The 26,279-nt window shown below is 42.1% G+C and overlaps 1 protein-coding gene and 1 non-coding gene across 2 annotated transcripts in view; one reads left to right on the top strand and one right to left on the bottom strand.

The window, feature by feature from the left end:
- The first annotated feature begins 10,162 nt into the window (after nucleotides 1-10,162).
- The window catches only part of SLC4A8 (solute carrier family 4 member 8), an 80,324-nt gene continuing 64,207 nt past the window's right edge, over nucleotides 10,163-26,279 (top strand). The window contains exons 1-2 of the mRNA XM_070454398.1: nucleotides 10,163-10,388; nucleotides 24,682-24,763. Of these exons, the coding sequence (XP_070310499.1) occupies nucleotides 10,344-10,388; nucleotides 24,682-24,763 (127 nt within the window). The 5' untranslated portion in view covers nucleotides 10,163-10,343. The remainder of the gene's footprint in view (nucleotides 10,389-24,681; nucleotides 24,764-26,279) is intronic.
- Nucleotides 24,196-24,268, bottom strand: TRNAE-CUC (transfer RNA glutamic acid (anticodon CUC)). The gene has a single exon. It is a non-coding gene; the product is annotated as a tRNA-Glu (tRNA).

Raw genomic sequence — 26,279 nt, 5'->3', positions numbered from 1 at the left:
AGTTTTAATAAAATTGAGTTTTTTCTACAAGATGCAGCATGTACCTTTCCATTTACTCAAGACTTCTTTCGTGCCACTCAGTAGTAGTTTTCATGTCATTCTTGCATGTTACTTGTCTGTTCAGTTTTTTCATCTCTGCTTATTCCTGTAATGGGAATCTATTTTCTCATTCTGTTACCTAATCAGCTGTGCTTAGTGTTATAGGAAAGCTATTGATTTTTGCATGGTAATCTTGTACCAAGACACATTTCTGGTGTCTTTTAAAAAAGTAATTCCTTATTTGGCTGTGCCAGGTCTCATTTGTGAAGCCCAGGCTTAGTTGCTTCATGGCATGTGGGATCTTCCCAGACCAGGAATTGAACTGGTGTCCCTTGAATTGCAAGGCAGATTCTGAACCACTGGACCACCAGGGAAGCCCCTCATGGGATTTTAGATGATGGCCATTCTGACCGGTGTGAGCTGATACCTCATTGTAGCCTTGATTTGCATTTCTCCAATAGTTAGCAATATTGAGCATCTTTTCACATACCTGTTGGCCTGTCTTCTTTGAAGAAATATCTGTTTATTTACAAGGCAAACCATACAGTGTCACAGTAATCCTAGTCTATGCCCTGACCAGTAACGCTGAAGAAGCTGAAGTTGAACAGTTCTATGAAGAACTATAAGACCTTCTAGAACTAACACCCAAAAAAGATGTCCTTTTCATTATAGGGGACTGGAATGCAAAAGTAGGAAGTCAAGAGATACCTGGAGTAACAGGCAAATTAGGCCTTGGAGTACAAAATGAAGCAGGTCAAAGACCAACAGAATTTTGCCAAGAAAATGCACTGGTCATAACAAGCACCCTCTTTCAACAACACAAGAGAAGACTCTACACATGGACATCATCAGATAGTCAATACTGAAATCAGATTGATTATATTCTTTGCAGCCAAAGATGGAGAAGCTCTATACAGTCATCAAAAACAAGACCGGAAGTTGACTGTGATTCAGATCATGAACTCCTTATTGCCAAATTCAGACTGAAATTGAAGCAAGTAGGGGAAACCACTAGACCATTCAGGTATGACCTAAATCAAATTCCTTAAGATTATACAGTGGAAGTGACAAATAGATTCACGGGATTAGATCTGATAAGAGTGCCTGAAGAACTATGGATGAAGGTTCATGACATTGTACAAGAGACGGGGATCAAGACCATCCCCAAGAAAAAGAAATGCAAAAAGGCAAATGGTTGTCTGAGGAGGCTTTACAAATAGCTGAGAAAAGAAGAGAAGCTCAAGGCAAAGGAGAAAAGGAAAGACATACCCATTTAAATGCAGAGTTCCAAAACATAGCAATGAGAGATAAGAAAGCCTTCCTCAGTGATCAGTGCAAAGAAATAGAGGGAAACAATAGAATGGGAAAGACTAGAGATCTCTTCAAGAAAATTAGAGATACCAAGAGAACATTTCATGCAAAGATGGGCACAATAAAGGACAGAAGTTGTATGGACCTAACAGAAGCAGAAGATATTAAGAAGAGGTGGCAACAGTACACAGAAGAACTATACAAAAAAGATCTTAATGACCCAGATAACCACAATGGCGTGATCACTCATCTAGAGCCAGACATCCTGGAATGCAAAGTCAAGTGGGCCTTAGGAAGTATCACTATGAACAAAGCTAGTGGAGGTGATGGAATTCCAGCTGAACTATTGCAAACCGTAAAAGATGATGCTGTGAAAGTGCTGGACTCAATATGCCAGCAAATTTGAAATACTCAGCAGTGGCCACAGGACTGAAAAAGGTCAGTTTTCATTCCAATCCCAAAGAAAGGCAATGCCAAAGAATGCTCAAACTACTGCACAATTGCAGTCATCTCACACGCTAGCAAAGTAATGCTCCAAATTCTCCAAGCCAGACTTCAACAGTATGTGAACCATGAACTTCCAGATGTTCAAGTTGGATTTAGAAAAGGCAGAGAACAGAGATCTGAACCAGAGATCAAATTGCCAACATCTGTTGGATTGTTTAAAAAGCAAGAGAATTCCAGAAAAAACTCTATTTCTGCTTGATTGACTACGTCAAAGCCTTTGACTGTGTGGATCACAACAAACTGTGGAAAATTCTTCAGGGATGGGAATACCAGACCACCTGACCTGCCTCCTGAGAAATCTGTATGCAGGATAAGAAGCAACAGTTAGAACTGGACATGGAACAACAGACTGGTTCCAAATCGGGAAAGGAGTACATCAAGGCTGTATATTGTCACCCTGCTTATTTAACTTATATGCAGAGTATATCATGTGAAATGCCAGGCAGGATGAAGCACAAGCTGGAATCAAGATTGCCAGGAGAAATATCAACAACTTCGATATGCAGATGATACCACCCTTATGGCAGAAATTGAAGAACTAAAGAGCCTCTTGATGAAAGTGAAAGAGGAGAGTGAAAAAGTTGGCTTAAAACTCAACATTCAGAAAACTAAGATCATGGCATCTGGTCCCATCACTTCATGGCAAATAGATGGGGAAACAATGGCAACAGTGACAGACTTTTATTTTCTTGGGCTCGCAAATCACTGGAGATGGTGACTGCAGCCATGAAATTAAAAGATGTTTGGTCCTTGGAAGAAAAACTATGTCCAACCTAGACAGCATATTAAAAAGCAGAGACATTACTTTCAACAAAGGTCCGTCCAGTCAAAGCTATGGTTTTTCTAGTAGTCATGTATGGATGTGATAGTTGGACTATAAAGAAAGCTGAGCACCGAAGAATGGATGATTTTGAAATGTGGTGTTGGAGAAGACTCTTGATAGTCCTTTGGACTGAAAAGAGATCCAACCCGTCAATCCTAAAGGAAATCAGTCCTGAATATTCATTGGAAGGACTGATGCTGAAGCTGAAACTGATGCAAGAAACTGACTCATTGGAAAAGACCCTGATGCTGGCAAAGATTGAAGGCGGGAGGAGAAGGGGACAACAGAGGATGAGATGGTTGGATGGCATCGATGGATGCCATGAGCAACTCGATGGATGGACATGAGTTTGAGTAAGCTTGGGGAGTTGGTGATGGACAGGGAAGCCTGGCATGCTGCAGTCCATGGGGTCGCAAAGAGTCAGACAGGACTGACTGAACTATTTAAGTTTTCTACCCATTTTTTTACTTTATTTTTTAAATATTGAGCTGTATGAAAAAAAATTTGAGCTGTATGAACTCTTTGTAATATTTTGGAGATCAATCCCTTGTTGGTCATGTTGTTTGTAAATATTTTCTCCCATTCTGTAGGTTGTCTTTTTGTTTTGTTTATGGTTTTCTTTGCTGTGCAAAAGCGTTTAAGTTTAATTAGGTCCTATTTATTTTTGCTTTTATTTTCATTACTCTAGGAGATCAAAAAAATATTGCTGTGGTTTATGTCAAAGAGTGTTCTATGTTTTCCTCTAGGAGTTTAATAGTATCCAGTCTTACACTTAGGCCTTTTATCTATTTTGAGTTTATTTTTGTACATGGTGTTGGAATATAGGCCTTTTAAATCCCTTCCAACAGTTCTTAGAGGGCATGGGCAAGAAGTTCTAGGGAAATCTCAACAGATATATAGGTTGTAATCAAATTGTAATGGCCCTTGTTCATTTCGCCTACCCTAAACAAAGCTGAGTGCTTCTATATCTGCTTCAGGGTTGAATTTTTTTCTCTGCTATTCATTGACTGCCCATCTCACAGTCCTGGCTGTTCTTGGTAAATCTAGCAAATACTCCTTCTTGTATTTTATAAGAAAGGACCAGAGGAACTCTACCTTCTTTTAAAAAGGAGGGTGGTCGTTTCAATTTGGCAAAAGATTAGAGGTGGAGAAAGATAAATTCATGAGATACATTCAGATTCTATGTCTAGTCCTTTTTGCCCCAGCCCAGAAGTCTGAATGGGTCTCCCGCTTTGAAGTCTGAATGGGTCTCCCACTTTTTAAAAAAAAAATCAACTGCGAAATAAAAGGCCCCTAAGCGTATCTTGGATTGAATTTATATCTATGTCAGATAATGTGTTTCTAGAGATAAGCAGTAATAGTTATTTTCAGAAACTCATGAGAGTTTGTTCAGTAAACTAATGAATGGGTATCACTGACAAACTTTCCAAAGTAGAAATTATATGAAACTGTAATCAGATGGTAAAAGGTAATAAAGGAGAAGCCCTTGGTTTCTGCTATGGGGAGTTCATGTCATTTCTAAAGCAGATTCACAATTTACTGTTCAATTGAAGCCAATTCAGTTTTATGGAGGAAGGGGCTGCATGGAATTGTGTTTCTAGAAATCCACACAAACCATGAAAAGCACGAGTAGTTATTTGCCAAGCTCTGTTGTTAACTGGCTTGGGCAAGTCCTTGTTCCAGGCTTATTTCAGCTTTCTAGTCTGTGAAATATTCTGTGTACATTTACAGCCCCATTTGAGAGAACTGAGGTAAGGTGATACAAATGTTGAGTATATAGAATTACACAGATGTGAAGCACTGAATCTGTAGCAACCGTAAGGATATCCCAGGCCTACTGGTTAAAAGTGAAATAAGAACTTCCCTACAGGCTCAAGAGATCTTATCCTCAAGAAGACAAGACAGGGAGTGAAACCACTGTAAACACACCTGATTTCTAAGCAGGGTGAGGTTTGGCCAGAAACGGAGAAGATAAAAGTATTTAACGAATACAGATGGTTCAAATCTGACAGCAAGGGCTTCGTTAACACGTACTTCTCCTAAATTCCTGAATGGTTTCCTATGTGGATCTGGAAGTCCCAAAGCTTCTTTCTTCAAAGCTTGCTTTTCTGTTTCGTTCTAATCTATTTCTGTTTCTAATCTAATCTGTTTCTGTTCTGTTCTAATCCCTCTTATTAGTCCTTCCCTTCTGCCTCTGTCTAAATATCTCCATTGTGAGCCCAGAGAAAGGAGGGAGGAGGTTTTTGCCTGTTTAAATGGGTTCTGTCTACCAGAGCCTTACTGAGTGTGGACCAAGGTGTAAATGAGCATAGTACAGGCAATTCCTTTTCTTTCACCTGTCAGTTTATCTCATATTTATTTATTTTTGGCACTTAGGCTTTTGCCGTGAGTGGGGGCTATTCTGTAGTTGTGGTGCGCAGGCTTCTCATTTCGGAGGCTTCTCTTGTTTCGAGCAGGGGTTCTAGGTGCTTGGGTTTCAGCAGTTCGCCTGGGATCGGTTGCCCTGAGGCATGTGGGATCTTCCTGAACCAGGGATTGAACCTGTGTCCCCTGCATTGGCAGGCAGATTCTTATCCATTGGACCACCAGGGAAGTCCTCTTTTTAAATATATAATTTATTGTTTATTTTAATTTTAGTTGTTCTGCATCTTCCTGCTTTGTGTGGGCTTTCTCTAGTTATCACTAGCAGGAGCTACTCTTTGTTGTGGTACTCAGGTTTCTCATTGCTGTGACTTTTCTTATTGTGGAGGACAGACTCAAAGCACAGACTCCTTCAGTAGCTGTGGCACTCGGGCTCTAGAGTGCTGACTCAGTAATTGTGGTGCCCGGGCTTAGTTGCTCGATGGCATGTGGAATCTTCCTGGACCAGGGATCAAACTTGCATCCCCTGCCCTGGCTGGCAGATTCTTAGCCACTGTACCACCAAGGAAGTCCAGTGCTCTTTTTAAAAGCTTTTTTGGCCATGTAGCACAGCTAGTGTGATCTTAGTTCCCCAACCAGGGATTGAACCCCAGGTCCGTGGATGTGAACATGCCAAGTCCTAACCACTGAACCCACCAGGGAATTCCCCAGTATAGGCGATTTCTATGGATGATGTTGATGATGACGAATGGAGGGAGAGTGATTTTTCGCAGGCCAGAGTCAGTTTGTGTAGCATTTTGTTGTTTTTCTGTATGATGTGTAGTGTCCCAGGCTGGCAGCCTGCTGTGAACAAAGAAAACTGTATTCTGTAGTCTCTCTAGAAATGCTGTGACTTGGCAAGGGCTGACTGCATACCATGCACCTGGATGACCTTTTCAGCTTGACAAAGAATAGTATCTCTCTCTGGCTCCCCCGCTCCCTTCACAGGAAATGCTCCCAGACGACCGCACAACAAGCCCTAATTAAGTCTTTCTTCAAATCCTGACGTCTTTTCCTCCAACCTTTCCTTGGTTTTTGATGTATAATTAAGAGGAATGTGGAGAAACCAAGTCAGGTATAAGATGCAGCTGGGATTGGGCACTACCTAATAGCAAGTAAAGGCTAAAACCTCTGTGCTGGCAGCTCTTTTGACAGTTTAAGCTGGGCAAGAAACATGGTACATAGATGGAGAAATTAAGATGCTTTTGATGGAAAAATTGGTTGCAATTATGTGAGAACATTTCCTCAGACCTTTTGAGTAACTTGTGTTTCTTGCCTTTTTTGTCTCTGAATGAGAGAATCTCAATGTTTTCCAGCCAGTATTTAAAAATAATACAGGTAAGGTGTTTAGTGTTTCCCTGGGCAGGCTGTGAACACATCCTTACAATGAGATGCAAAATTTGGGTCTTTGTCTACTTACCTGAAAAGAGAGTCCCACAGATTTTATCATGTCCCCAGAGGTTCAAGACCTAACCTCTCCCCACCAAAGTTTAAGAACACTAGTATTAGAGAAAAGAAGGATCTAGAGACAAAGGTGGGGAAATAGCCACATTTGGAAGTCACAAAGAGAGGGTGGAGCTTTTAAAGTTAGGGAAGGACTAAGGTCCAGGCAGCGCCATGGGAGGCAGTAGGCGGGTAAGTGTGTGTACTCTGTAATGAGGTACTTCTGAGCTCAGACTCAGGGTCTCCATTTATAAACCGTGCTTGCTGTGTGACCTGGGGTAGCTTACATCTCTAAGCCCCAGTCTTCAGTGTTCTCATCTGTAAAATGATGGAGGAGATAGAACCTACCTCACAGAGTTGTTGCGTCTTTGCTTCCCTGTGAGATGTATGTGTGTATGTATATGTGTATGTGTGGGGTGGTCTCTGTCTCTACCCATATTTTGCATTTTCCTGTCTATTTTATGTCTCCTCCTCCAAGAATTCTGTGCAGGCCTCAGAATTTTCTGAGTTCTGTTTTGCTGGGTTCTCTGCGCCACCCCTCCTGCCCAACCCCCACTTTCTTTAGAAGAATAATCAGTGTGAGGTGGTGTCCTTGGCTGAATATCTTCCCCCTTCCAGCTCCTTCTGCTGCTCTTTGCTGGCTAGGCTGAGAGGGGCATATTTGCTCCTTTCCAATCTGTGTAGAGAGCTGAAGGTGCCGGCAGCCTAGTGCCCGGGGCCTGGAGCCAACGAGCTCGCCTTCTCTGGGAAGGAGGACACAAAACAGCGCTGGGAGGGGAGAGCCTGTCTCTGCAGACAGGCAGCTGCCTCAGAGCAGTCTCGAGGCCGCCTCTGCAGCCAATTCCTTTTGTAATTTGCTCAACAGACCAGAAGATGGGGCTCTTGACCCTGGAGTCAAGAGCCAGAGGCTCTGACTTTTTCCACATTTGAACTGGAGTCAAATCAGACTTGTAGAGCTCCTAGTAGTAATCCTCTCCCTCCTGCTTCTTCTCTACGCCCTGACAACTCATGCCCACTCTCATGAGAGCACCACGGGAGCTGGCTCTTTAGAGAGTGGCAAATGGAGGGCACATCTTTCTTCTGGTCACCATCCTTGGCCCTAGAACTGCCATGTTGCCAGTCAGCCTAAATGACCCCCTGCCTCAGCTTCCTCCCTCTAACCCACCTTGCCCCCAGTGGCAGGTTTCACCAATGGCACCACTTACATAGGACAGTGTCATATAGTGGCCAGGGGCTCTAAAATCGGACAGATTCATCCTTGACTCATCAAATGAGACTCTCCTCACTTCCTCAGAAAAGCCCTCCCTGACCATCCCATCTACAGTAGCTCTCTCCACCCCACTGGGCAATACTCTATCACATAACTTCGCAGTTTACTTCATAGCAGCTCTCATAACCTGTAATTGTGTTCATTTTTACTTGTTTGCTGTTTCTCCGCTAGATTGCAAGGCTCAAGAGGTGATCATATCCCAGCCTAATAACTACTTAACCTTGAGAAAGTTGCTAAACTTCTCAGCCTCAGTTTTCTTACCAGTGAAATGGATAAACTATGAAGTGTTAGGAGTATTAAATGACATATGCATTTACACCACTAAACCCAGGTCCTGGTGTGTGGACAAATTCTTTAAAATTTTCAACAGGATCATATTTTCTATCATATGAGAAAAAAAAGTCTGATTAGCTGTTTGTAACTTGGTCATTGTTTTTCTTTACCACAATTTTTATTTCCTACTGCTCTTCTCCATTCCTTTCTGCTTTGGTCCAAATTGTGGCTATCCTGAATGGGTCTTATGCTTTCCTGGTTGCTAAGTCGTTCCCTAAGAACTAAGATACTTGCTCTCTTTACTTTGGCTTGACTGTTTTTGGGTTTAATCCAAACCAATGTCCTCTGTGTCACGTTCCAAGTAAAAAAAAAAATTATTTTCTCTTGGAAATTTTTATAATCTTTGTTGTCTATATAACTTATATGGCTCTTGTTTTATGTTCTATTATTTTGTCATCATATTAACATTTTCTCTTCTAAATTTTTATAACCTTTGTTGCCTATATTACTCATATGGCTATTGTTTTATATTCTGTTATCTTGCCATCATCTTAGCGTATATCCTGTTTCCCTGATTAGACCATAAGCCCTCTGGAGATACATATTTTATTTTAGATTTTGCTGCATCTTCAGTGCTGTTTGGGCTTGTATTTTGTGTTTAATATGTTTTTGGTTAGACTGAATTAAAAGTACATATATTCACTTATATATTTGTTATATTTATTTATATATACTTATATAACTTACATATTTATAATTATGTTCTATGTGCCCAGCATTCTTTGAGACTTTGTACAGACGGGCATAAGAAAAATAATTATTGCCTTCAGAAAATGACAGTGTTACAGTAAGCTAAAGTTAACATTTAATTAAAGTACTTGACCATAGCCTGGTGACTGCTATAAGGAAGGTATGAAGTGCTATGAAGATTCAAAGGGGTGTGATGACATCTCTTAGGGGTATTGAGGAGAGTAGAATAAAGTTTCTTGGAAGAGGTGGCCTTTGAGGTTGACTTTGAAGTATGATTAAGGTTTTGATGGACAAAAATGGGGGTGAATTACAGATTCAAGGGACAGAATTAGTGAAGAGGTCAACAGAAACTGGGGAAATGAACACTAAGACACAAAAATGGGCCCAAGACCTTAAATTGAAGACTGAGGAAGTCCTGCCTCAGGGACATGGAATCACAAACTTGGTTCAAATTTCAGAGCCAGTGCAGGCAATGGTATGCAGGGGTTGAACATTTAATGTGCACCAGTCAGGCTATGCTCCCCAAGTGTAGTTTCTTCGGAGGCTGAGAATGATTTGCACCTGCTCTTTTTCTTTTAATAATGTGGACTCTCCTACCATCTGATGTGATAGTGGACATAAAGGAAAAAACCCCTTTCCTCCTGTTGAGGACAGAGGATTGGTTGGATTATGGCCAGTCTCTCTTGTTTTAAACCCAAATTAAATTGAATGTGCTACTCATGGGTTTCTAACTTTGCCTTAAACCAGTAGTTATTCTTTTGTTAAATAATTTGCCCTAGATTATTTCTCAGAAAAGTTGGAAGCATTTTTGTGGAACTGTTTCAACCATCTTCCTTAGCTCAACCCCGTGCTTTTCACTGCCAACCTGAGGCCCAGGGAGAAGACCTGTATCGTAGTCAGTCTGTGGAGGGGACTGGATCACTGCCTGCCTGCTTCTCTTTGATACTATTTAATCTGGCTACTAGCTCGAGGATTAACAAGTAATTTGAGAAGGCCCTTCCCTCTCATTCTGTTACTTCCTTCTGCAAGCTCAAGGGATGGTTCCCCAGAATTTAAAAATAATTATTACCAAGGAATAAAATCACGATAGACAATCCCGACACTTTCTCAGTTTTCAAGGGTCAGGTGCATCCTCAAATAGAACCACGAGATCTTCAATTTCTAGCAAGCAGTTGGGAGGACCTTCAAGCCCAGAGGCCCCTGAAGGGAGGGAGGCGGTTTCCACGGCAACCGGGCCCCAGAGCCGTAGGCTCCCCCGGCTCCCTCCTCCACCTCCTGGTAGCCCAGGGTACCGCCGGACAGCGTCCTCCTGTGCTCCGCGCCCTGATTGGCCGTACAGGCCGCGCGCTGATTGGCTGCGGCGAAGCCTCGCGGGCCGGTGGCTATGGAGGCGGCGGCGGTTGATGGTTGACCGTTGGCACCGGGGTAGGGGTCGCCGCTCGGGCGATCTGCTCAAACCCGACCGGAGTGCGTGGCCTGCTGACGTTCAGCCTGGACCCCGCTGGCGAGACCTAGTTGGACTCCGCCATGCCGGCCGGGAGTAACGATCCGGATGGCGTCCTCAGCTATCAGGTAGGGCCCCGCCTCCCGCCCCTCCCAGGGGCTCAGCCTCCTCATCCTCTGCCCACCCTCCTTTCTCTGCCCCCGAGCCGGGGCTTCGCAGGCCACTCCCTGAGGGCGAGGGGAGGCCAGCCCGCGACACCAGGGGGCGCTCCGGGCGGTCGGGGATCGGGCCCGGGCTGCGAGAGGGTGACCTTGGGCCAAACCGGGAGCCGCATCCTTTGCGTGGCCAGCTGAGGAGCCCTGACGGCCCGCGGCCGGTGACCTCTGTTCTGCTCAGGTCTTCCTTGCTAGGAAAGAGGCTGGCTTCTGGCCTCGCGTCCTGCTGGAACGTGGGAGAAAGGATAGCCTTGCTCTGGTGGGGCAGGTCTCTTTGTGTTTTATTAATGGGGCTTTCTGGTTCCTTACTGGCTCAGAGGAAGAGCTGGAAAAGACTGGAGGCTGGGACCAAACGCTCAGCCTTGTTTGTGTGCATAAAACTCCCTATATTCCATGGCACAGACGGGCTGACAAGTTCTGGATAGCGAAGTGGACAGAGGCTGGAAAAGTGCTGAGGGGTCAGGAACAGGTGTTTACTTAAAGAAATGAAAAAGCAGGTTTAAAAAACTGATAACTGTTGGGGTGGCTAATGTAAGGTAAAGCATTGGACTGGGCGTCAGAGACTGTAGGTTCAAATCTACACCGCCTCACGTGGGCTTTGTGACCTTGAGTAAGTCACTTGCCTCTTTGAATCACATTTCCTCATCTCGTAAAATAGGTATAAGAATTCCTGCTTTGCTTACTTCACAGGGTGGTTTTGAGAACTAAATGAGCAGCTGTTTGGGAAGGGGCTTTGTGAAGTGATGTGGCAACCAGTATAGGAGAGATAACTCATTGACTTCTCACTCCCCCCTTTTCTGTGTCCATCAGGTGATGATATGTTTATTGATCTGCAAAGAGATATTGAAGAGAGGTCAGATACATAGTGGAGGGCTGTGAAGAGAATGATGGACCTACTCAGAAGGATGACAGGTCTTGAAACAAGGGCCACATTGATGTCAGGATAGTTTTTGTAAAGAGACAGAGAAAACTCTTCTTTGAGTTTGTAGCAAAATGGGTGTCATTGGCTCACTCCTCTTCTGGCAATAGTTTACTACTAGGTGATCCATAATTCCTTTTGCTTGCTCCATCAAAAAAGGAACAATATCTGTGATTTTGGGAAATCCTTCCATATCTAATACTCCTAAGGTCTACAAAGAATATATTCAGCTTATGTTTGTGATACAGTGATGGGCAAAATAGGCAATGTTCTTGCCCTGCTGGAGTTTCCCATTTAGTGTGTGTGTATAATCATCTTAATCAAACAGTCACACAAATAAATGTATTATTATAAACTGTGGTGAGTGCTTAGAAAGAAAGATATGCAGTGCTGTGAATGTGTATCACAATGGTTCCAGCTTTGGTCTCAGATCAGAGATTTTGCTAAGGAAGAAAATTTGGGCAAAGATCTAAAGAATAAGTGTCAACTGAGGGAAGAGGGAGATCAAAGGGCTTTGGAGACAAAGAGAAGAGCAGAGGGGGCCCATCGGGTTCAAAGATCTGAAAGAAGGCCAGAGTGGCTGGAGCCACAGGGAGCAAAGAGGTGAATGGTGTGAGATGTACTCCAGGGTCATAGCATACAGAGAGCAGGAGAGAGAGGAGCCAGAGAGAGAATGAGAGCCAATGAGATAATGATCAGATTCTCCCCCTGAAAGATTTTCTGGCTGCAGTGGGGAGAACAGGCTGGAACGAATGTGGGGAGACAGTGTCCTTAATATGCAGAATGTGTTCCAGTTGTATTGTCAGGATCATAATAACCCCCAGGCTTCTGTTGGTGCTCTGTGAAACTGATAATTCCTGAGTGCTTCTGGGGTAGGACAGAAAGTAATTATATCTTTTACATCTAGTTCATGAAACTCGTGGGTTGTGGGGTGAGGAGAGAGAAAAAAAAACCAGGATGGGAACAAGAAGACCTTGTAAAGGCTGAGTCAGGTGATGGGCAGATGGGTACTTGAGATAAGATACAGGGGGGAAAGAAATGAGGATAGAAAGAGCAAAGGAAATGGAGGTAATTTGGGGGAGACAAGTCAATCAATTGAAAATTACCAACAAAACCTCCTGTATGCCAACTGGGCTGTGTGGAGGGGAGATGGACCTTGCAAAGTGAGCTGGTTGTGTACTCGATGTAAACAGAGATTCCAGGCATCACATCTACAAACTGTGTACCTAGGCTGTTTCCTCTGGTTTGGACTACTGTGCTGACCCCTGACAGTTCCCTCCGCTTTCTCTCCTGCTTTTCCTTCTACAGTCCACTTGTCCTGTGGCAGCTAGAGAGAGCTTTTAAAAACACAAATCAGATGATGTCATATCCTATCTTGAAACCGTTCCATGGCTTCCCAGTGCATTTTAGAATAAAATCCAAACACCTTATCAGGGCCTCCCAGGTTTCATCATGACCAGGGCCTTGCCCACCCGCCCTGATAGCCTTTCCAGCTCTCTCACCATGCCCCCTGCATTGGCTCTCTTTCTCTTTCTTCAGTACAACCAGCTCCTCATTCTGCAAGAGCTTTGTTCTTGTTGTTCCTGTGGATTTTCTTCTACCCAAGTTTTCTTGTGACTCAACTCAGATGTCACCTCCTCAAAGTAGCTGTCCTTGGTCTCCACTCACAGTTACTCTCTTTCATATGATTCTGCTTTAGTTTTTATTCATTTATTTTTGTCACACCATGCAGCATATGGGATCTTAATTTCCTGCCCAGGGATTGGAACCCGTGACTCCTGCATTAGGAGTGCAGAGTCTTAACCACTGGACCACCAGGGAAGCCCCTGATTCTGCTTTACTTTCTTAACAGCACGTATGACTTATATGATATGGTCTTGTTTATTATCTTTTTAAATAGAAGCATTATGGCGGGATGGACTGGGCGGAAAATCTTTTTGCCTACACAGTGCCTGGAACAAAGTTGATGTTCTGAGTGAGGGAATGACCTTCCTATATCCACAGCCAGTGTGCCTCTCCTTAAGCAGCTCATGGTCTTGTCAGTATTAGCTGAGAGTCTGAGATGACCATTGCTTTATTACATTCCCCATTTAAAAGTCACCCATTTCTGCTATTGTGTCTTTGCTCAGGTGTTCTAGCTGGAAAACTTCCCCTCTCCTATCTACCTGGAATATTCCATTTTAATCTTTAAGGTCTGACTCTTTATCAGTGGGTAAGGAATCTGCCTGTAATGCTGGAGATGCAGGAGACTTGGGTTTGATCCCTGGGTCAGGAAGATCCTCTGGAGGAGGCCATGGCAACCCACTCCAGTATTCTTTCCTGGAGAATCCCATGGCCAGAGGAGCCTGGTGGGCTACAGTCCATAGGGTCACAAAGAGTTGGCACGTCTAAGCACGCATGAGCACTGTATCACTATCAGAATTTCACTTAGTCTTTTCTGCTCCCAACACTCACAAAGTCATATTACTTCTTCCACCCCTTACTTGTGAAATCTACATGTTCATCTCTGCTACTCGCCCGCCAGCTCCTTCTAAGGTTGTTTCTGTAAGTTAACTCGCGTGAGTGCGTGCCGTGTGCCAGGCACTGTGCCTAGTGCTTTCCATGCGGTATCTCAAGTCTTTCAATAACCATGAGATTTACATGCCCTTCTTATCCTTATTTTCCAAATGAGGAAACCAGGAGGTTAAGTAACTTCTAATAAGTGGCAGAGCTGACCCTCTCCACAGAATGTGCCCTTAGTCTACATGACCATAACTGTGCCTCTGGCACCTAGACTGGTGCCTGGTTCAGAGTGAGCACTTGAACATGTTTGGGAAGATATGTGTGGCAAGGTGTACGAAGGATATATTAGAGTGAGAAGAGCTGGGATGATGGAGGACAGCTAAGTGGCTATTGGTGGAATTTAGAATGCGTTAACAAAGGCCTGAATTATTGAATTTTGAAGAGATCTCTGAAGTTGTTGGGTTCTTAAAGGGCATGATAAAAGTGGAAGAAGATCAGAAAGCTTGAGGGAGAATCTCTAGTTTGGAGTGGAACAAGGGACATCTGTAGCCTCAAATTCTCCTGATTAGCACTTTCAGAATCAAGCAGAATTTCTGGAAGAGAAGGCTACAGAGGTCGAAACTGTCCGCATATGAGCCAAGTGGTGCTGGGAATCTCAGGGAGGCTCAGAGAGGGCACAAATGGTAAAGGGAGGTGCAAGTGAATTAGGGCAATTACCAAGGCTTTTATGTGAATCAGGCCGGCTCAGACTGGGAAATTTTGTAGAAATCTTCAGAATAACAAATCCTGGTGAATGGGTGATAATTGGGAAACTTGGCAGATGGCAATGTTTAAAGTGGACCTGGAAAAACTCTCGGGCCTGGCCCGTGTTGGTACATGTCTATTGAGTGAATGCATGCATGTCTCTGTAGAGAGCTGGAGACTTCTGAGTGTCATGGTCAGTTCATGGGAAGCAATCAGCATGTATTTACTGAATGTTATTGAACAGAAGGATCAACCATAGCAGCTTCTCCTCTCACTGCCTTGCAGTGTACATACAGTCCGCACGCCTCCAGCCTCTCCCAACTCACACTGGCTGTTCCTTTCCTGTGTGGGAATTGAGGGACACATGAACATTCTCTTTACCTGGTGCTATCAGCTCTACTGGGGAACTTCAGTAGGAGAGGTGTGGGCTTTCCTGCCAAGCAGAGAATTGAGGTAGGCTGGGGATACAATTCAGGTTGCAAATTTACTTTCTTGTGAACTTGTAGATAATTGTCTTTGCTCATGGTTTGCCTTGGCAGGGTGGACAAGGCTCTCAATTAAGCCTATCACAATGGTAATCAGAACACAGAAAAGCAACATGTTTATTCTAAATCTGCTGCTAGGTAACAGCAACAAATCCGAGATAATGGAGAGGTTGGTTGTTTCCCATAAGGTAGTAACAGGTTTACCCTGATCTTGCTAGTTAGGAAGCCATGATGTATGTATTAGCATCTGTTGCTGCCCTAACAAACGACAACACATTTATTGGCCTAGAACAACACAAACTGAGTATCTTACAGTTCTGTACTTCAGATTTCCATCATGAGTCTCCCTGGGCTAAAATCAAAGTGTTGGCGAGGCTATGTTTCTTTCTGGAGGCTCTGTGGGAGAATCTGTCTCTTTAACTTCAGCTTTGTGAGGCTGCCTGCATTCCTTAGCTCACAGTTCCCTCCCTCAGCAGTCAAAACCAGCAACACAGCATCTCTCAGGCCCTGCTTTTGTCATCAAACCTCATTCTCTGGCTCAACTCTCCTATCTCCTTCTTCCACTTTTAGGGATCCTTGTGGTTACATTGAACCCATGGATAATCCAGATAACGTCCTTATTTTAAGATCCACTGATTAGCGACCCTACTTCCATCTGCACCCTTAATTCCCCATTGCTGTATAAAGCAACATATTCTTGGGTTCCAGGAATTAAGATGTGCAAATCCTTTGGGAGCCATTATTCTGCAAACTGCAATGTGCTTACTAGTAAATTGTACTGAACAGGAGTGACTCCAAGTGGGGTTCAATAAAAAAGAAAAATCACTGAGAAACCAGAGTCACTTTGCAATTTTAGGCCTCTAGCAGCCTGCTGAAGAGTCAGACTAGGAAACTTGTGGCCCCTGAGAGGAGGACCCCAACAGCTGCATACAACCTCGTGGAGCCCCTTTTCTTACTATCTATTGTCTGCATCCAGTGAGGACGTCAAACTGAGGGCATTAGAGAGTTGAGGATCTCAGGGTCAGATTCAGTGATGGGTCTACAAGGGGTCAGAATTCATGAGCTTTCTGGACAAAAAGGAAGTCGAGAGTGAAAAGATGGAGAACTGTATTGAAACTCTGGTCAGTAAAGGCAGTGTGAAGTATAAGGTTTTAAGAAGATAACAATGTGACAATCTTAAGCTGTTTTCACGGTGGACATTAATCCATGATGGGTGACCTGAGCTCTCTAAAATGACCAGGTTCTTTGCTTTTGGCGATGTTAGTATATGATGTTAATACATTATAGTATGTAATGTTAATACAGAGAGACTCGAGTTGGAATTCCTTCTCTCAGCCCTTGTGAGATCTTCCTTAGCCTTGATTTAGGACTGTTGTGAGGGTTGAGATGATATATGTAAAGCACAATGCTAGGTATACCGTCTGTTCAGTTCAGTTCAGTTTAGTCGCTCAGTCGTGTCCGACTCTTTGCGACCCCATGAATCACAGCACGCCAGGCCTCCCTGTCCATCACCAACTCCCGGAGTTTACTCAAACCCATGTCAGTATTCTGTAAATATTTGTTTCTAATATTAATTATAGAAACTCAGCTTGCTGATTAGAAACCCTGAAAGTCAATTCTGTATTTGATTTAAAAATGGTTGTGTATCAGAACTCAATCAACACTTGACTCTTATTGTTGTTGGGTGGGTGGGGTAGGAGACTGTTATCTGAAAACATTGGATAAAAGATGAAAGGGGTCTTTGAAGGTGAAAGGGTCTGAGGCTGACTGCAGGAGAGGAAGCAGAGCTGAGTTTGGCAGGACTGCCACCTCGAAGGACCAGAGTGGAGCCACAGGGAGGGGTCAGGGAGAGGGCTCAAGGTGGGCTCCACTGCCTGCTGCAGCCTTTGTGGTTGCTTCAAGGATCTGGGGCCCTTATGTACAGCTCAGCCCCGCCTCTGCCTTTTAATTTGCCCATTAACTGTAAGTGAGAAGCTGGTCTGCTACTCAGCTGTAATTCATTCATTTTTCAAGGCTCATAACAATGCTTTCTTTCTCACAACGTGCCTTGCAATTTCAATGTTTTAATGTGTATTTAACCCTGTTAGTTCTTTTTATCGTACTTAATCCTCCGGGTAGGCACCCACATCAATTCACATTTACATTGTGAGTCATGGTCATGAGTCGGGAAGATGTACTGAAACCGGGTCGTTTCTCCAGTTCACCCTTCTTTCCCTCCCCTCCTCCTTTGCCTTTTCTCCTAAACTTATACAATGTGCTTCTCATGATGCTAATATTTTCTGAGTCACAAGCACACCTGAGAATCTGATGAAAGCTATGGAATCTCTCCTAAGAAAAATGCACACTTGCACATAATCCTCTGAAGCCCATTCATAGGAATCCTGGAAATTCATGATTAAGAAATCCTCTCTGCCTTAATAGGACAGTATCAGAGGTTCATACTAATCAAGTGGTGAGGAATCTTCAGTAAGCATAGACAACTGAGACTTGATGTTCCTTTATTTTCATGTTTAATGATTTAAAGCAAAGTTTAACATGTTTGAAATTTATCCAACATTTTAAGGATATTCCAAAGTAGAGAGACTTGAAAAATGAATCATCGTGTATCCCATGACCTGGCTTCAACAATGAACAGACAGCCTATCTTATTTCATCTATGTCTCTACCCAGTCTCCAAATCCCAGACATTGTATCATTTCATCAGTAAAAACTTAAGTATGTATTACTAAAGATTAAGGACCCTTTTTCTCTTTTTATGACATGATCACCATATCAGAATACTGGCATACCTTGGAGATACTGCTGGTTCAATTCCAGACCACCACAATAAAGTGACGACTGTAAAGCAAGTTGCACAAATTTTCTGGTTTCTCAGTGCATATAAAAGCTATGTTTATATTCTCCTGTAATCTATTAAGTGTGCAATAGCATTATATCTAAAAAATGTACATACCTTAATTAAAAAATACTTTATTGCTGAAAAATGCCATCCATCATCTGAGCCTTTAGCAAGGCATAATGTTTTTGCTAGTGGAGAGTCTTGCCTTGATGTGGATGGCTGCTTATGGGTCAGGGCAGTGGTTGCTGAAAGTTGGGATGACTGTTGCAGTTGCTTAAAATAAGACCACAGTGAAGTTTGCTACATCCATTGATTCTTCCTTCCAGGAACAATTTCTCTGTAGCATGCAATGCAGTTTGATAGCATTTTACCCACAGTAGAACTTTCAAAATTGGAGCCACTCCTCTCAAGCCCTGCTACTGCTTTATCAACTAAGTTTATGTAGTTCTTTGTTGTCATTTCAACAGCATCCTCCCAGCATCTTTACCAGGAGTAGATTCCATCTCAAGAAGCCACTTTCTTTGCTAATTCATAAGAAGCTACTCCTTATCTGTTCAAGTTTCATTGTGAGGTTCTAGCAATCCAGTCCCATCTTCAGGCTTCACTTCTGATTCTAGTTTTCCTGCTATTTCCACCACATCCACAGTTACTTCCTCCTCTGAAGTCTTGAACCCCTCAAGGCTTCATCCATGAGGGTCGGGATCAACCTCCTCCAAATTCCTGTTCATATTGATATTTTGACCTCTTCCCCATGAATCATGAATGTTTTTAATGGCATCTAGGATCGTGACTCCTTTCCAGAAGATTTTCAATTTACTTTCCCCATACCTATCAGAGAAATCACTCTCCATAGGCATTACATACATTATGAAATATATTCTTAAATAATATGACTTGAAAATTGAAATGACTCCTTGATCCATGGGCTACAGAATGGATGTTGTATTGTTAGCAGGCATGAAAGCAACATGTCATTGTACATCTTCGTTAGAGCTCTTGGGTGACAAAGGGCATTGTCAGTGAGCAGTAATATTTTGAAAGGAATCTTTTTTTCTGAGCAGTAGATCTCAACAGTGCTTGGCTGATAGTGTTTGACAGTAGTTCTGTTTTCTTTGGTAAGACACAGAAGGTTCATGAACATTTATTCAGTGACTTTAGACTGTGATTAACCAAGCTAAATTAAAGTAACAAACAAGTTGATTTTCAACCTGAACTTTTCAGCTGATTGACCTTGCTCTGTACAGTTTGCTTTTATAGTCTTAGAGTCAAGAAGTCAATCACCCCTCCCTCCCCCACTTCCTCCAGATTCTGTGTTCTGTGCTGTGTCAGGTGTCTCTGAACAGTATTAAGCATTATAATTAGTTGGCCCCTGTCCTCTGGATATTACAAACCTTTGGGGAAGCCAACATGAAAAATTATTCATGTATATGTATATGGGTATACATATATGTGAAGTTTTATGAGGAAACATATGATGATATGAGAAAGTTTGGAAAACTAACAAATATTCGTTCATCAAAATATATTGGATACTATAATTAAAAAGACACATGTACCCCAATATTCATTGCAGCACTATTTACAATAGTTAGGACATGGAAGCAACTTAGATGTCCATTGACAGATGAATGGATAAAGAAGTTGTGGTACATATATATACAGTGGAATATTACTTAGCCATAAAAAGGAACCCACTTGAGACAGTTCTAGTGGATAAACCTAAAGCCTGTTATATAGAGCGATGTACGTCAGAAAGAGAAAAATGAATATTGTATATTAAGGCATAGTGTGCAGTCTAGAAAAATGGTACTGATGAACCTATTTGCAGGGCAGGAATAGAAATGCAGACATAGAGAAGGAGAGAGAGGGTGGGATGAATTGAGAGAGTAACAATAAAACATATACATCACCATATGTGAAATAGACAGCTAATGAGAAGTTGCAGTATAACACAGGTAGCCTGACCTGGTAATTTATGACTTAGAGGGGTGGAATGGGGTGGGGGGTGGGAGGGAGGTTCAAGAGAGAGGGGTTGTATGTATGCTTACAAGTGATTCATGTTGTTTGGCAGAAACCAGCGCAACATTGTACAGCAAGTATTCTCCAATTAAAAATAAGTTTAAAAAATGTGTTGGATACTTACCACATACTGGACATGGTACTAGGTGCTAGGTCATGGTGCTAGGTGGTCAACAAAAGAGACAGTACCTACTCTCTTGGAACTTACAGGAGTGCAGGCTACTTACAGTGGTAAACTACTGTGTTAGGCTCTGGGAGAATAAAAAGATGAAAATACAAGGCTCCTGCTATCAGGGGATTCACAAATAATAAGTAAGTCTAAAATAAAGATGAGTTTTTTCCACCAAGAAGTTATTCTTCAGAAACGACTTGACTTTTTATGAACACCTTTCCCACTTAGGTGGAAATGAAACCTCCATGCTCTGGAAAATTGACTCAAAGCATCTATGGTATTGAGGAAGACACTGATGTTAAAGATGTATTGAGGGTTGTGAATAACATTATTTTATAAAATGTGAGAAAAATAGTGTTTCTAAGTTAGCTGCTATATTATATAATTGCTTAATTTTATTGGTAAATATTTCAGTACGAGTACTAAAAGATTAAGATTCTTTTAAAAAATAACCATAGTGTCACCTAAAAGAAAAAATAACAATTTGCGAAAATAACTCTTTGCGACCCTGTGAACTGTATGGACTATAGTCTGCCAGGCTCCTCTGTCCATGGGATTCTCCAGGCAAGAATACTGGAGTGGGTTGCCATTTCCTCCTCCAGGGGATCTTCCCAAACCAGGGATGGAACCCAGGTCTCTTGCATTGTAGGCAGATTCTTTACCATCTGAACCACCAGGGAAATCCCAAAAAGTAAAGATTCTTTAAAAAATAAGCATAGTACCACCTAAAGAGAAAATAACAATTTCCTTAATGTCATGAAAGGAAAACTTCCAATTGTCTCAAATGTCATATCCTTAAAAAATATTTTATCAATAACTAATGAATTATTTTGGTTAGTTTGTTTAAATCAAGATTCAAATTAAGTCCACACGTTGTGATTGGTTTGTTGTCTCATTTGACCTATTGGTTTTAGGTTCCTCTGTCTTTATCTCTTTGTCTTCTTGCAATTATTTATTTAAAAATATTTTTATTTATTAAAAAAAGTTGGTGGGGGGAGGGTTTATTCTATAGCTGTAGAGTTTCCCACAGTCTGGATTTTGCTGAATATATTCCTGTGGTGTTGTTTTTCCATGGAACTGTGTTTCTTTGTATTTTCGGGAAATTGATTTTTGGGTGTAGAGTCTTGATCAGATTCAGGAACAATTTATTTAGTAAGATTACCTCATGGGTGGTGATAAGGTCTCCCATTAGGAGGCATAGTGTCTGGTTGTCTCTTTTTGTGGTGTTAGTGGCCTTGACAATCAATGCAGTCCATTAGGGATTGTAAAATGGCAATGTCCTAATGCTAGCATTCTTTTTTCATTTACTCTTTTCTATAATAGGAAACTTCTCTCATCTACTCTATGGTATCACTCTAAGGTACAATTTATATAGGAAAGCCAGGATGAATTTTTACCAGTTTGCAAAATAATGAATTGGTTTGCTAGTATTGGGGCTTCCCTGGTGGCTCAGCTGGTAAAGAATCTGCCTGCAATGCAGGAGACCTGGGTTCGATCCTGGGTTGGGAAGATCCCTTGGAGAAGGAAACGGCTATCTTCTCCAGTATTCTGACCTGGAGAATTCCATGGACTGCATAGTCCATGGGGTCTCAAAGAATCGGACATGACTGAGCGACTTTCACTTGCTAGTATTGTGCTTCCCTGGAGGCTTACATGATAAAAGAGTCTGTCTGCAGTGCAGGAGACCTGGGTTGGGTCCCTGGGTCGGGAAGATTCCCAGGAGGAGAGAACGGCAAACCACTCCATTATTCTTGCCTGGAGAGTCTCTTGGACAGAGAAGCCTGGTGGGCTACAGTCCGTGGCGTTACAAAGAGTCAGACACGAATGAGTGACTAACACTTTCACTTCACTTTTTCACTTGCTACTGTTATCCTCCAATGTTGACCAGTTAACTAATTTTTAAAGTGACTTGGTGATCTCATGGATTCAAACATATTTGATATAGTCAATCTGTTACAGTTATCACCCTTACTGATGCTCAGATTGTCCTGTGTTAGTAAGTGCCCTAAGTTGGACCTTGTATCCTTTTGACATAAACCTAGTTGTCTTTGAGTGTTACTTTTAGCACAAAATGGTATGTTGAGAGACCACAGTCTAGGTGCTAATGATTCTTATTGCTACTGACTGATAATTTTTTCTAGACATTTTTTCTGGACAGAGCTAGGAAATATAAATTTATAAATTTGAAAACATTTAAAGTTATAAATATATCATATATATATATTCTTGTTGATACTTCCAATTCAAATTAGGGCTATATAGTTTTTACTTAACTTCTGCCTTACAACTGTATCTCCTTTCACCCCTGCTGAGAACCCCAGGTCTCAGTCACACTGAGAGTGCCAGGGTAAGTTCACATAATCATTTACTGTATTTCACAGTACAGAACAGTCTCCAAAAAATAACACCAACACTGTAACCAACAATATGACAACTAAAAAGCAGTTTCAGATCTTTTCAAATTCTTTTTGTCCTTAGGGTATATGTCACTAAGGATGTTCAGTCAGTTTATTATGTTTTAAATTTATTTGGAATAATTTCTCTTAGAATAGTTATGCCATTGATTTGGCATTTATTTCCATTTTCTGGGAACTGTTTTTTAAATTTTTGGGTTTTTTTTTAATAAATTAATTTTGTTTTAAAATTTTCAATGTAAGTAATCTTCGAAGAAGTTTATTTTCTGTCCTTGTCATCTTTACCCCATTGCCTCCTTCCTCTGTAGGTAACTACCTAAAAATATCCCTTATGGCTTATTCTTCCTTTATATGTTTCTTAAGTATAAGCAGATACTTTTGTTCCAACACCCTTTCTTAGCTAAAAGTTAGCAAATTAAACAGTTTTCTCCACCTTCCTTTTTATTTTTTAAAACATAGGGGACATAGATTATGACTATAAAATAGTAAAATTGAACCTAAAGCTGGAATGTTGAGCAGGATGGAAGGATGGTGAGGATTTGGTGTGTTGGAGAGTTGGGGAAGAGCCTGTTAGATGACCAGACAGTGTGAGCAAAGACGTGAAGATGGGAATGTGTGTGCTGCCCATCGGGTCAGAGAACCTGGCTGGAGTTGCAGGTTTGATAGAAGAAATTGACTGGCAGGGAAATTAGCTAAGATCTTTTTTGAAATAATTCCGGATCTGGTAAGGGTCTTAATAAGGTGTAGATGCCATTACATTTATTCTTTTAAAAAAAATTTACTGAGCACCTCCTATGCGAAAAATCCATCGGGTGTTGGAGAAACCATGGTGAGGAAGACAGATATGGTCCCTCCCTAAGAAGCAGAGAGATTTCATTTCTAAGGAGAAATACAGTGTACTTCGGGGGCATATAAAAGGAGGGTAGTCAGGAAAGGCTTCTAAGGAACTACTTTTAGGCTGAGATTGGGATGATGAATAAGTGTTAGCTCCTGGTGATGGAGATGGGCTTAGCAGGGAGAGAGGGATAGTTCTAGGTTCAGGGAAGAATGCGAGTGTGATTCCAGAACTCAAAAAAATGTCCACTGTGACTGAAAGGGCAGGAGAGTGGGCGACAGAGAGGATGAGAGTTGAGAGTGAACCTGAGAGAATTGCAAAGGAGGACTTGATAAGAAAAGGGAACTGTTTCCTGGAAGGTATACAATGGGGACTCAATACATTTAATGGATGAATAAGTTTGAAATTTCAAACGTGGACTAAGAAATCATGGAGCCAAGGAGCCATGGGTAGGAGTAAGTAAATGAGCACAGGATGTTATTTTAGAAGGAAGATTCATTGGGTTTTAGACACATGGATCTTGAGGCATGGCCTCACAGTGGCTTGTCAAATACTGAGCCTCATAGCTTCAGTATGCTGTTGAAATTGCAAGACTCAAGCATGGGAAACAGAAGGTAGAGTGCTCATCCTTGGGAATTATGGTTGGAGGAAGGAGATGAGCCTTAGAATGGGGCAGAGGAGCAGGATGGAGTATTTCAAGAACAGAGTGGTAAATAGGCTTCATGCTGCAGAGAGGTCAAGGAGACCAACACTTTCTTTTTGGCCATGCCATGCAGCTTGTAAGATGTTAGGTCCCCAACCAGGGATTGAACCTGGGCCCTTGGCAGTGAGAGTACAGAGTCCTAACCACTGGACCACCAGGGAATCCCCGCAAAGAGACCAGCTTATACCAAATGAGGCAATATGGTTGACACCACTTGCAAAATTCCAATACATTGTGCAGACTTATGGGTAGAGTATGGAGGTGGGAAAGACATTGGATCCATAGTTACAAGACCTCAGCTCAATCCTACTTCTGCCTTTTACCATGTTTCTGACCTTGGGCAATAATTACTTAAAGTTTTCCGGGTCTCAGGCTGTTTATTTATGAAATGAGAAAGAATGGCTGCCATGTTTGCATCTCAGAGTTATTGTGAGGTTCAAATTGAAAATATCTGTAAACCATTGGGTTTTCCCCTTCAGTGTTGCATAAAGGGTAAGGCAAACACACAGTACTTGAATGAAAGTTTGAATGAATGTTTGAGTATTACTGTGACTACTAATTTATGTTTCAACAGAGACAAGATGAAGAAGCTGTGGTGGATCAGGGTGGGACCAGCACAATTCTCAACATCCACTATGAGAAGGAAGAGTTGGAAGGTAAGCCCTGCTGTTTCGTGTACTGAGGGAAATCAGTGGGAGACAGTCTGGTGGAGGAGCAGCTTTGCTCTCAGGAGACCTGGGCTGGAGTCCTAACTCTGGCTCACTAGTTGTGATACCTTGGGGAAAAATCACTTTATTTCCCTTAGCCTCAATTTCCTCATCTCTTAAACAAAAGTAGACAAAATACTACCTGTATTACTGTTAGAATCTAGTAGACAGCTGGTGAGACAGTGTTTTGAGGACAGTAAAGTCCAATGTAAGTACTAATAAATGACCTATTTCTTGAGAATGTGAAGCACTCAGATCAGCTTATTGATTCTTGATGATTGCTTAGAATCAGTAAGCAAAAATTACAGATCTGTATAAAACACAAACACAAATCTATACAAAAGAAATAAAATACAAATAGTTTTAAAAACTCAGTTTAAACATAAAACTTTATTTTTATCCCATTTCCAATGTTTGCTTTTCCCTTTAATACCCATTTCTGTCTGGTGTTTTCATCTAAAGAAGAGGGAACACACACACACACCTGTAGTATATTTGCTGAGGGTCCACAGCACAGAGTTGTATAAAAACCCACTGAAGTGGAAGGGCAGGAAGAGGCATTTTAATCAACCTGCTCTGTCCATCTGTCTCTCTGTCAAGGCTCTTCTCCCCTCCCCACCCCCAACTCCCCACATGACCATCGTGTGCTGTCCTTCTGCTTTCCTTTTTCCCACAGAGCCTAGTGTCCTGGTAATGATGGTGATGCTCAGTTCTATTAAAGAAAGGCTTGTGTCCACGATAACTTTAACACGAACCCACATTTGGCTCAAAAGCCTTTGTGAAATCTCTATAGCATCTCCTGCAACGTTGAAGGCTATGATACAGCAACTTTCTAATGATTGAGACAGCATGTGAAATGTTCTCTCTGTACTGCTTGTTCCCGTGCTGGTTTTTTTTTTTTTTTTTCATCAAAGTTGTACAATCCCCAGAGAAAACTTGTCCTTTGGTTGGGAGAGTCAAAGCTGCAGAGGCTGACTCAGCCTCTGGGTCTGTTACCATGAGATTTCTGTGGGTGGCTCCGTGGAGGTCACTGGCGTTCGGATGTATCAAGATCAAGCTTCCCAAGTTATTTTGACCAGATGGAAGAGGAGCCAGTGTGGCTTTCAGCAGTTGGAAGAAAGTGCAAGAAAGAAGGGTGTGGTGGTGGGAGGCGAACATTTGTTGAATACCCTTTGTGTGATAAGCATTTGATTAGGCACTTCTTTGTCTTTTTAATCTTTACAGCAATCAAGGCAGGTAGCTCTCATCCCCATTTTACATGGTGGGGAAACTTCTCAGGCTCTGAGCAGGTAAGACTGGGATGGAATTCTACTCTTTCCACTCTATCATACTACCTGCAAAGGAGGACTGTACTCAGAGTTAACCACCCAACCTCAACATCCTGCTCCATCATGTGAACATTTTTATGTATTGCCCCTCCCCTTCTTCTGCCTTGTTAATCCTATTACCTCTCTATCCTCTCACT

This window comes from Odocoileus virginianus, chromosome 24 (assembly GCF_023699985.2).
Source record: "Odocoileus virginianus isolate 20LAN1187 ecotype Illinois chromosome 24, Ovbor_1.2, whole genome shotgun sequence".
Taxonomy (NCBI): Eukaryota; Metazoa; Chordata; class Mammalia; order Artiodactyla; family Cervidae; genus Odocoileus; species Odocoileus virginianus.
This window is presented reverse-complemented; position numbering and strand designations above follow the sequence as displayed.